This window comes from Sciurus vulgaris (assembly GCF_902686455.1).
Source record: "Sciurus vulgaris genome assembly, chromosome: 11".
Lineage (NCBI taxonomy): Eukaryota > Metazoa > Chordata > Mammalia > Rodentia > Sciuridae > Sciurus > Sciurus vulgaris.
In genome coordinates, this window is record NC_136472.1 from 4,804,883 (window position 1) to 4,817,179 (window position 12,297).

Sequence of the window (12,297 nt, forward strand, 5' to 3'; positions counted from 1 at the left end):
ACCCAGCTTCAACCCTCTAACATCTCCACCCCCACCTCTCCACCCCGCGTCTGCATCGTCACCCCTCTTCACCCACCCAACTCCTGACACTCCCTCCAGCCAGCCATTCCATCCATTTCCCATCCGCCCATCCAGCAAAGCTCGCATGCTGCCAGGGGTAGTGGGATCCATGGAACGGACACGGTCCTTGTCCTCAGGGACCTTCCAGCCTAGAAGGAGAGTCAGGCATGCGGATGTAGATAAACAGGAAAACATGGTAAAGGGAGTAAGTTATGTGGTCATGCTGGGACTTCTCCCCGGGACGTGAACGCACCTGGGGACCAGGTCTTTGGGCCTAGCAACGTTCGCAGGCATTGATCACCTAGACTGCAAGATGCAAGTGCTGCTTAAGAATTTAGGCCTGAGCCAGGCCTGGCGGTGCATGCCTGTGACCTCAGCGACTGGGAAGTCTGCGGAGCGCCAAGGTCCCTTTGTGTGGAGAAGGGGTGGGAAGAGGTCTGGTACAGAGGACTCAGGCAAGTGTGGCCGCAGGTAGGATGACATTTAGAAAGGGCAATCAGCTGGGTGCAGTGGCCACTCCTGTAGACTGAGGCAGGAGTTGGAGATCAGCCTGAGCAAGACTTGCCTCAGGGAAAAAAAAAAAAAAAGAATTGCAGGTGGCAGTGGATGCAGATCCCTGAGAATGTACAAGGGGGAAAGCAAGACCGGGCCTTGCACATCTTACACAGTGCACTGCATTTTATGTGATTTACCTCAAAGCTGTTCTTACAAAAATAATCTCCACCTCTAAACTGGGTATTGGTGGCACACACCTCTAATCCCAGCCACTTGGGAGGCAGAGGCAAGAGGATGGCAAGCTCATGGCCACCCTGAACAACTTAGCAAGACCCTGTCTCAAAATATAAAAAGGGCTGGGGGTGTGGTCAGTGGTAGAGTGCCCTGTGATTATCCCATGTACCACACAAGCACAAAAAGGAACAGTCCAGGCGTTGGCATCTGCTGCAGCACGCTCAGCTGACTGAAGGCCTTTGTCGTCTGCAGGGCTGGCACGCCTGCCAGGATCGTCTGGCCAGCAACGTGACTGCTACGCCCACAGTGGCACTGCTGGGAATCAAATCTCTGCCCTACAACGGAGCTCTTCCTCCCAACCAGAGAGGCGGTCCGTTCCTCCAAGCCTTGGATCTGGCCGTGCTGCAGAAAAGACGTTGTGTGACTTCTGGGATCTAGGCCTCGAGAGGCCCTGCAGTTCACACCTCCACTCTTGGAATCTGAGGCCGTGGTGCTCGGAAGAAGCCCAGTCTGGCCCAGGGCGGGAGAAGGAAGGTTCCCTGCTCTGGCCAGCACCAGGTGCCAGACATTTGACAGAGGCCTTGTTGGACCCTCCAGCCCCAGCCAAGCTGCCAGGTGACTGCTGTCCCATAGGTGATTCCAGGAAAGACCAACAGAAGAGGCACTCAGGTTGCAAACTCACTGAATCAAAAGGAGCAATAAATCCCTGTGTTTCCACTAAGTTTCAGGGTGGATTTCCAACCAGATCTTTCAGGGGTCGTGACATCGGGAATGGCATCAGCAGTAGCAGCACAGAAGACAGGGTGCACTCCACATGCATCCACCGCCTGCAATGTACCACCTGAAGCCAAGAGCAGGACGCAGCGGCTTTGTGAACGCGGACAGGGCACAGGGGAGACTCAACCTCGTCTCCCGTGGGCCCAGGTGGTGGGGAGTCTTGCCTGGTTGGTCAGGGCAGGGTGCAGTGCCCAGGGCTCTGGCTGAGGGAGGACTTTCTCACTTTTTCCTCTCATCTCTGGGGCCTGCATGTCCAAGCTGGCCGCCCCACTGACGCATCGGCACCTGGAGCAGATGGCAGGAGCAGCTGGGAGGCCACCAGACATTGCACTCTGCACACGGCCTCCAAGAGGCTAGCTTGGCCACCTCACATCACAGTGACCCAGGAAAGGGAATCCTCCACTGCCCCTCCCTCGCTCCTCTTTCCCTTTTAGTGCTGTGGATTGAACCCAGGGGGGCTCTACCACTGAGCTAACCCAGCCCTTTCAGTTTTCCGTTTTGAGGCCGGGTCTCACTAAGTTGCTGAGGCTGAGCCCCCGGCTCCACTGCGTAGATCCAGGTGTGCAGCACTACACCGGCTGCAGTGGGAATTCTTACTTCCGGGCTTATCCTTTCGGAGCAAGCTCCCAGCCAGGAGGGTGCTGTGGGGCGTCATAGGAGCTGGCTTCAAAAGTCCCCGGGCACCATGCCTGCTATATTCTTCTGGACAAGTAAGTTTCCAAGGTCAGTTCAGATTTAAGGGAGAGGGAAACGGGCAGCTTTGGATGGCAGGGCAGCCGGGAATCTGCAGCCCGTCTTCAGGGGGTGGGCCACCACGCACTGTTTCCAGTCTAGGATGCCACATACTGACCTCAGGTGCCCAGACGTACAAGAGTGGCCCTGGTGGAACTGGAGAGCGAGCGATGGCCCACTGCAGGCTGCGCTCGATGTCTGAGACTGAGCTCAGCAGTTCCTCAAAGTGAGGCTCAAGAGGCAGGGGCTTCAGGCGCCTCAAGGTGTCATTGGGTGCAACCTAAGAACAGACCGATCACCACTGAGAAGTCCAATTTGAGAGTCTTTATTAAGCTGGCCAGCTGACTGTCTCACACAATGCCCCCAAAAAATGGCTATTGGGAGAACAGCCCCGACCACAGGGTTGCAGGGGTTCTTACACCAAAAATCACATCAATCATAAGTGTCTGTTGCTATGATTCGAAATTACAGACCAACACCCCGAGATCAACAGCAGAGGGGGAAGTGGGTCAGAATGACCCTTACCTAGGTACAAACTAAAGAATGGCTACTAACATCCACACAATCACCGTTCACATGGTGCATTGTTTAGGAGCAATAGGGATCAAAAGAGCAAATTTTCATTAAATAAGAATTGCCATTTTGAGTCCGCGCGTGGCCAAGTTTCCGCACCGCAACCAGTATAGCAAGCACTCGTGTGGCCCGGCGGGCTGGGTGCGGCGCCGACATGCGCCCGCTGCTCGGCCTGCTTCTGGTCTTCGCCGGCTGCACCTTTGCCCTGTACGTGCTGTCGACGCGTCTACCCCGTGCGCCGAGACGAGGCTCCCCCGAGGAGCCTGAAGGCAGAACGTATTAGCTGGTGCCTTGTTTGGGCCATGGCTGGGACTCATGCTATGCTGTATACTGACATCGGTGGGTGCCACATGCTGCTACCTGCTCTCCAGTATTTTTGGCAAACAGCTGGTGGTCTCCTACTTTGCTGATAAAGTGGCCCTGCTGCAGAGGAAGGTGGAGGAGAACAGAAACAGCTTGTTCTTCTTTTTACTGTTTTTGAGACTTTTCCCTATGACACCAAACTGGTTCTTGAACCTCTCGGCCCCAATTCTGAACATCCCTATTGTGCAATTCTTCTTCTCAGTTCTTATTGGTTTGATACCATACAATTTCATCTGTGTGCAGACAGGCTCCATCCTGTCAACCCTGACCTCCCTGGATGCTCTCTTCTCCTGGGAAACAGTCTTTAAGCTGTTGGCCATTGCTCTAGTGGCCTTATTTCCTGGAACTCTCATTAAAAAATTTAGCCAGAAACACCTTCAAATGAATGAGCCAAGCAACACTAATCTTATAAATAGTAGAAAAGACACGTGATCTGGATTTTCTGTTTGTCACATCCTTGGACTCTGATGATTTGTGTAATGGATGTGATCCTTTGAAGGTCCTCCTTGTTTTTTTAATTACTCTCACCAGGCGATCTGGACACTATTCATCTGTGTGCAGTGTATTGTCACAAAGGGCACTCAGCTTTAAAAGTTGATTGTATTAGGTTTTGTCTGGCCTCAGTTTAGCAGGACTGAATTGGATGGCCTCCTAGAAAAATCCCATTTCTGTTTTATTAAATACAAAGGAACTCAGGGTAGTCTGTTGGATTTGCCTCTTGCCCACTCCTGGGCTGTCTTGGGAGAAGTTGTTGGTTGTCCTTGTCCAGAGTACCTCTTGAAAAATGATAGGCTGTGTGACAGCTGTTCTGTTAAGTTCTGTTATTAGGATCATTGCTGACTTGTGAACCCATATTGCTGACATGACTTTCCACCTGCTATTAGTCTCTTGAGATGTTTCTTCTGTATTTTTTTTTTTTTTTTTTTTTTTTTTTTTTTTTTTTTTTTTGCTGCTGATCTACCTCTTCCATGATCCAAGGGAAATTGCCTAAGACTTCCACATGTAGCGCAAATGCTTGGTGATTTTTGTGATGCTCTTAACCATGTATGTCATATCTCCTCATGGTTGTATGTCCTGACAATTATGCTGACTACAGTCAGACTATTAAATATGAATGGAGCAGATTTTATGTTATGGATCTGTTGTAGAGAAATCTTTATCTGGACAGGGCCAGGCCCTTGAGTTACCTGATTGAAATGTCCATCTATACATTATCTAATATGTCCTTTCAGTTGGGAATCCCTTCTACCTCCTTCTGCTTGGAGAATGGATTCAGTACGCTAGGCTATTAGCCAATATACCTGCGAATGTTTTTCATTTTGTTATTTGTTGAGAAAAACTGATAAGTAGTTGTGTTTTTTTAATTCAAAGAGGAAACATTGGTCTCATGACTTGGCTATGTTGTAATTATTCAAAGCTGTCATTGCTTCCTATAGCTGCAGTTTGGATTGGCAGGGACCTGCATTATTGCCTCTAAGGACAAATGGCCCTTGGCATTGAACTGACCAGCTCTGCAATATTGTATCCTCATCATAATTTATCAGAATTGCTACTCTTGGGCATCATCCATTGTTTTTTTTTTTTTTTTTTTTTTTTTTTTTTTTTTAATTTGGATTGGCTAAGAATCTTGCCAAGGCTTTCATCTGAGCCTCTTTTTCTACATGAATTCTTTGGAACTTACATTCCATAGGAAGAATGGATTCCCAAGTAGTGTTTTTTGGACATGGTATGATCTTTTCACAGCAGACTTCACTTTCAAGAATGTGCTGCTTTTTTTAAAAAAAGGCTTGAAAGTGAGTTGAGGTGAGGAGGAGGCCTATCTGGACTTCGTAATCAGTGGCTTTTAGTGTTGGGGAATAAAGGGAGGGAAGAGCCAGGATGTTTTCCACACTGTTGCAAACATGTGTTCTTTGCCCCTTTTCAGATCTTTGCCTCTTTCCATCTGTCTCCTTCCTGCATGATTTTGCAACAATGTGCCTTATCAGTTTACAAGTAAAGTACTTATGAGTTTCCAAGAAAAGTGATTTACCAAATAAATGGATATAAATGTTCTGTATTGAAAAAAAAAAAAAAAAAAAAGAATTGCCATTTTGTATTGCCAAAAATGTCACACCAAGTAACTGATGATGGGCACAGAGGCGGGGTGTTCCCATGGGAGAAGCATTTCCTACATCACATGGAGTCTCAGAGCAACATGGAGTCTGTCTGGTCATTTCCCACATAGCCTGGCCTGTGACATTTCCATGGAGCAGATCTGTCAGCCCGACACAAGGCTGAGGCAACTGACCCCGAGATCTCCCTGAGGTGATGGTTGACCCTTATCATTCAGGAAGATCCCTCACAGGTCTTTTTCTCTTGATACTGGGGACTGAACCCAGGAGTGCTCCACCACTGAACTACATCCCTAACCCTTTTTATTTTTTATTTTGAGACAGAGTCTAAGTTGCCCAGCCAACCTTGAACCTGCCATCCTCCTGCCTCAGCCTCCCGGACGCTAGGTTTACAAGCGAGTGCTACTGTGCGTGGGGTGGGTCCACACAAAGTCTAAACCTTAAACCCTCGTGCGCCCACCACTGACCTTCCATACACTGTCAGCGCATGGTCCACATTGTCTGATCCACATCCTGAGCTGCCCTCAACCAGTCTGTCACCAGGGGACCTCAATGCAATGATGGGCAGTCCAGCCTTACCAGGGCCCTTCTTGCTCCTGCAAGGCGCCCCACGTGGCTCAGCAATAAATACTTAGTTTTCTTTTCCTTTTTTTTTTTTGGAACCAGGGATTGAACCCAAGGGCCCTTAACCACTGAGCCACATCCCCAGCTGTTTTTTATTTTTATTTTTAATTTTTTGTTTTTGAGAAAGGGTCTTGCTAAGCTGCTTAAGTCCTTGCTGAGTTGCTGAGGCTGACCTTGAATTTATGATCCTCCTGCCTCAGCCTTTGGAGCTGCCGGGATTACAGGCATGCACCACTGTACCTGGCTAATATTTACTCTTAAGAATGGAAATAGTGGACCATGTGGTGTTGCACACCTATAATCCCAGTGGCTCAGGAGGTTGAGGCAGGAGGATCACAAGTTGGAGGCCAGCCTGGGTGACTTGGCAAGACCTTGATTCAAAATAAATTAAAAGGGCTAGGGGTGTAGCTCAGGTGTAGAGGGCCCTGAGTTCAATCCCTGCCAACGCACACACAGATTTTACTTTACTTCTGTTGGGAGATGGGGAGGGAATGGCGGTTCTGTGTGCAGCCGAAATCAGGGCCTATTGCAAGAGATGGGAGGCCACACCTAACTCCTATGGGTTACAGTGCCCAGGGACTAGGCGGAGAGTAAGCAGGGTGGGTCCGACTTGTGTGTGCTTCTCCTGGACTTGGCAAGTTTTAATTCTGCAAATGTTTCGGTGATGTTGAGCCAGGTGCATTTAGTGTAAGTTGGAAATCGTGACCTAAAGCTTACATCATCTTTATACATGTTTTCATGTATTATAAAATAGATATGCACTTTCAAATGCAATAATCATTCACCTATTATTTCTCTCAAAAAATAAAACTCTAAAAAACATTTATTTCAAAAGATAACGTAAGCAATCTATTTGTTGCTCAATGTAAGTTTTGATAGGTGTCCCCCATCCAGGATGATGGAACTGAATAGATTAAAATGATGTTCAAGGTTAAAACAAAAGATCAAAGAGGAGCTGGGGACAGAGCTCAGGGGCAGAGTGCATGCCTCGCGTGAGCAAGGCCCTGGGTTTGATTCTCAGAACTAGTAACAAGACAGAAATAATAGGGTGCTGGAGCATCGGAGACTAGAGTCTCTCTAGCCCTGAAGATCCTACCCTCCACCATCCTAAGTTAATCACTTCACTTGATTTTCTGACAGCATTCTACCTGATCACTGTCCACCCCTCACGGAGAGTCAAGAACCCACAGGGCATGGCGGTAGAGGATCATAGATTCAAGGCCAGCCTGGGCAACTTGGCGACTCTGGTCTCAAAAAGGGCTAGGGATGTGGCTCAGTGCCAGGGTCCTCGTGGGTTCAATTTTTTGGTAACGAAAGAAGGAAAAAAAAAAAAAAAGTCAAGACCTGGGTTCTGTTGGCTCCTTTGGAGGGCACGGTGGGACCTATTTATATATTCCATCAGAGTCAAGGCAGAGGAGCCATTGGAGCTGGTGCCCGAGAGGCCACACGGAGAAGAATCTCTTCTAACACCGGGCAATCAGCACGGGGGCTTCCCGGAGCCCCGGGAACAGTACTGGGGTGTTACTCGGGGTTGACGTGCATGTCAAGTGAGCATGAGGACATGCCCTCGGACCTGGTCTCCCCAAAGGCAGCTCCTCTGCCCAGTCCCTTCCCAACGGTACAAGGTCCCGGGCTGCACCCAGATGTGCAGAACTTGGAATCTTCTCCCTTCCTGGAAGGGACAAATTTCATCTCATCACGGTCTCCCTGCACCTGAAACGCCTCATCAAGAGGACCCTGGATTCCTAACGAGAGCAGGGCACCCGGATCTGCAACTGCAGGCGGCGAGACTGCACGCTCTCCTCAGATGGTCCCACCAGCCAATGATGCTTTATTTTATGATGTCCTCCGCTTTATTCCAGGTCCCGCCTCTCCGCCTTGCCTCGCCCCTCAGAAGGGTCTGGAAGCCTCACTCTCCAGCGGCACTGAGAGCTCCCTTCTCTCTGCCTACATTGCCTTTATAGGACCTGAGTGGTCTCTGTTCCAGGAGGTGGTGGGTGCCTCAGGGGAGAGCTCTCCAGGACAGGGTGAGCCATCTTTTCCAGAAACAGCGAAGAGCGGAGTGGTGGTCCTCCAAAGACATGTCTATGACCAAAACCCGAACCTGCAAACGTAACCTTATTTGGAAAAGGGGTCTGAGTGGATGTTAAATTTGGATCTTGAAACGAGATCACCCTCAATTGCATGGGTGGGCCAGAAGCAAGGGCCCTCATAGGAGGCAGAGGAAAGACATTCAGAGGAGGCCCCAGGGGACAGTGGTGGACAGGGGCCAGGATGCTGTGGTCAAGCGCAGAGGAGCGCCTGGAGCCCCCAGGAGCTGCTGGCAGCAGGGGGCCTGTGCCCGGCGCCTGGCGGCGTGGGTCCTCCTCCTCCTCCAGTGACTGCGCTGCTCTGTGCACAAGACACACCTGGGCGGGAGTCGCCTGTGCATCCCAGCCCTGACTCATGGGTCTGAGCATTTGGAAGCTGCGGAGACGAGGCTGAGTCTGCAGCAGATGCGCTTTCCGGTCACACTCCCCAGAGGGCACAGACACACACACGCACAGTGCTCTAGAGAGGACTCAGCACGTGGACGGTGTGCGCAGGGAGGTTCTAAAGGAACCTGGCAGCACGGACTCTGGAGTCTGGGATGGGGTGGATCCTCCGTGGACACGGGTACTGCTGTACTTGGAAAGGCTCACGTTTTGAGTCAAGGGAAATGAAGAGGCTACTCATTCTCACCAAGGAAGGAAGCCCAGGAAATGAAGAGGCAGAAGTATTTGGGGCATTCGGAAGTGCAGTAAGTGACCTATGGGTGCCCAGAACAGCAGCAGTGGCTGCACCCGTCCACCAGATGCCTGCAGGAGGGGTGAGGGAAGCCCCACCCTAACTGGGAAGAGGCCAGCTCTGCAGAGTGCGAATTCCCCTGGGGACACATGCCAACATGAGGGGAACCAGGCAGCAGGTGGCCACCCAGCAGGCACAGTCAGCTGAGCACAGGGCTCCTAAACCGTGGGGCAGCTGGACGGGCCACACAGTGGGCAAGGGAGCCGCGGCAGCGCCAGGAGACTCGAGCAGGGCAGTGCAAGCCCGGTCTCCCCAGGAAGGCACGCGGTCAAGACGCCCACTGCTGACCGGGGTCAGTGGGACAGTACTGAGCCATCAGTGAAGCTTGACGAGACACCTGCTGCTTCACTTGGTCTCTCCAGAGGCTGCGGGGCACGCCTTGAGTGCAGGGGGCACCAGCACACACAGTCCTCAAAGCAGACGCAGACTCCCCGTCTGCTCCGCCGGACAGAGAAGAGCCAGGTGCCTCAGTCTGGGATGCCACGGTGCCCTTTGGGAGAGTCCACGGCCTCAGCAGGGCAGATGTCAGCTGTGCTGCCCACACCACGCCCAGACGCGATGCCCCCCCCCCCCCACCGTGTGAGCGCTTGCTCTGGGCCGCCTGGTTGGCCACTATGAGTGGCCTCCCAGCACCCCTACCCAGTCAGGCCCTCCTGGGAGCCCACCCCGGCCCTGCCTGACGCCCTCTGCCTCGCTGGGCAGGTCTGCGACATCAGAGCAACAGACTTCCTGGTGTCCAGCACCGGTGAGTCTGGAAGGACGTGGCCTGGAGACAAGGCGGTGGAGTGGGCAGGAGGGCAGAGCCTGCGGCTGGAAAGGCGGCAGGGCTGACACCAGCAGGGCTCTGGTGCCCGCACACACAGCTGGCTCTGTGTTGGACGACGCTCAATCCCAGGCTTCCCTCTTCCCCACTTCTTATTCTATTGACCAAGTCCCCAGTGTCCCTTCCAGGCAGGACACTGCCAGCAGCCCACTTTCAACCTGATTATGGCTATTCTCAGCATTCTTTATTGGCAGTGGAAAATGCTTCAGTACTTTATTGAAAGAAAGCAATAAATAATACTGTGATAAAAATAGTTCAAAAGTAGACTGTACATACTTTGTTACATAATCAGGAAGTTCACAAAAAGATTAATAGAAAAACAGAACAGTAACAATGAATTGTACAAGCGAATTAAAAGTAGAAGCCAAAGGTGAAGAGACAGCGCGGCCTCCATCTGCACATCAGCTGCATAATAAATAAGACCATGATCTGACTTTCCTTGCTGGCTTTTTAATGTGCCATTTAAAAAGTAAAAGTTACATCTGCTACTCGGACAATGCAAAATGGTTACACCATCGAAGTCTAAAAATGCACCACGAGGTTCGTTCTTTAAACATGTGTACAAAGAAATGTAAAAAGATGATTTACACAAGAAAAATAAGGCCTTGGTTAGAGTTGCACGCGGTTTCAGGAGCCCTGCCCTGGCGCGAGACCTCTTCCGGGAGCCAGCGAGCGGCAGCGCTGGATTGGTCCTCGAGAGCAGCTGGGGATGCCCCCACCTGCTGCCTGGAGAGAGGCGCATCCAGGTCTGCAGGCTGCACCCCAGGCCCCAGACCCTGCTGAGCCGTTCCCCACGGCTTCCAGCTGCACTCAGTGTCTGGACAAGCCCTCAAGTGCAGAGACTGGGCGGGGAAAAGCGGAGCCAGGGCGAGGGGCTTCCACAGTGTTCTCGACCCTTCAGCCCCAAGTTCATCAGAAGCTGAGATTTCTTGCTAGAAAAAGTAGAGTTAAGGTCGGTCATTAAAATCCAACAATGATCGCTCGAGATCGAGTCTGCTATTTCAGAATGACGGCCGTGAGCGGCAGGGATGGTGACTTCGCAGGCGCAGTCAAGTCCCCTTCCCTGTCACGGGTCACCATTAAAAACCAAGCAGTACGATCACAGTAAGTGCATGATTTACGAGCCCTGTGCTTGTCCGCAGGATCCACACATACAAGCATCACAGTACATTCATGTGAAGGACTGCCAACAGGACGAGACACGAGCTGACCTGGAAGGACACGCCTGGACACGCACGAGGAAGCAGTGACTACACGGAGGAGGGGCAGAGGTACATAAATATAAGAAACAGTAAATTCTAAAATATTTTCTCTATGGTATTTGTGAAGTTTTCATTAGTTAAAAACTCTGTAATAAAATATCTCAGGGTCCACATAACAAGTATGAACTGGCTAAAGATCCACTGGACTCTAACGCAGTCCGCGGGCCTCGGAAGGCTGCTGTCATCGGTAGAAGTAGTGAGGGTACACTGCAAAAGAGAACAGGCCGCGCTTAGCACACCCCCCGGGACCGCCCTCGCCACCTCCTGCCCAGCCCTCGAGCTTCACTGGGAGCCACCGGGGCTGCGCTTCCCGGAGGCACACCCTGAAGCCAACCCAGCAAAGCAGACAGCTCCCACCTGCAGGGGATCCCAGGGCCAAGTTGGGGCCAGCAGTGGCCCAGACCTCTGGGACAGGACCTCCCGCACAAGTGCATCCCAGTCACCGGCGCCCAGCACAGACATGGCTCTGTGCTCAAGTCAACCTCTCAACGCACGGCTACAGGTGTCACTCGGTGCAATAGCCTCGTGAGGGGCATTCCGGTCACAGCACCCGGGACTCCCTGCACACAGGACTGTGCTCCCGACCAGCAGGCCGCCTCACGCGGTCAGCAGCCAGCACGCAGGTGAGAGGAGGAAGAGAAGCACACTCTCTCCTGGTGAGACAGGACACGCCGAGCCCCTCCCGACCACTCCAACAGCAGAGCCACCTGAGCAGGTGCACATCCCACGGGGACAGACGTTGGCTCTCAAGGACGAGCACCCACCACCTTGCCTGGCGCTGTGCTCCAGGCTGCCAACGTGCACCCGGACATTCTCGAGGGTGCTGCTGCTCTCTACTCACCGACGGAGGCTTCAGCAGGAGTAAGTCCTGACTGTAGCAGAATCCAACCTCTGTGTTCCTGATACACTGCCTGCTTGGACCACCGCCGCAGGAAGCGTGCAAACACAGCGTGCAGTTAGTGTTGAGACTCACACGGCACACCAGACACACCTCTCCTCGCCTAGGGTGGGGCCTCCCGGGAGCTAAGGGAGCCTGCTGGAGTGGGCAGTGGCCAGGGCAAGAGCATCAGAGGGCTCAGGAGGGCGTCCTCCCACCTCCCAGGAGCCCCGGGATACTGGCACTCACGCCACAAGGGCAAAGGCACACTGTGCCCTACAGAGAGTGATTTCAAAATGCACACGTGCATGAGTGAAGCACGCCCTCTTGAGGCGGTGACCTGGCTTCTCTCGACCTCTCCTTCTGCCCTAGCTCTGAACCTCCAGGAACCCTGTGTGGTGGACCACCACCTGTTCCCGTGGGATGCGCCCCAGCCCTGAGACAGGGCTGCAGGAGAGGGATCAAGTCCGCCTGGGGCAGGGGTGGAACCTGCTGCCCAGCACTTGCTGCTCACGGGATGGTCAGAGGTGGTGAGCAGGC

General features: G+C 52.3%; 1 protein-coding gene and 1 pseudogene across 11 annotated transcripts in view; one reads left to right on the forward strand and one right to left on the reverse strand.

Moving 5' to 3' along the window:
• Nucleotides 1-3,022: 3,022 nt before the first annotated feature.
• On the forward strand, nt 3,023-4,176 carry LOC306639288 (transmembrane protein 41A-like; annotated as a pseudogene). Its single transcript has one exon. The product of its transcript is annotated as a transmembrane protein 41A-like (transcript).
• Nucleotides 4,177-9,817: 5,641 nt separating this feature from the next.
• The window catches only part of PPFIA1 (PTPRF interacting protein alpha 1), an 87,704-nt gene continuing 85,224 nt past the window's right edge, over nt 9,818-12,297 (reverse strand). For 9 of the 10 annotated variants that reach the window (XM_079104914.1, XM_079104912.1, XM_079104913.1 and 6 more), the window contains 2 exons: nt 11,722-11,791; nt 9,818-11,087 (listed from right to left, as the gene is read on the reverse strand). In XM_079104914.1, coding sequence (XP_078961040.1) covers nt 11,733-11,791 — 59 coding nt within the window. In that variant the 3' untranslated portion in view covers nt 9,818-11,087; nt 11,722-11,732. The remainder of the gene's footprint in view (nt 11,088-11,721; nt 11,792-12,297) is intronic. The other variant, XM_079104916.1, reaches the window with a different exon arrangement.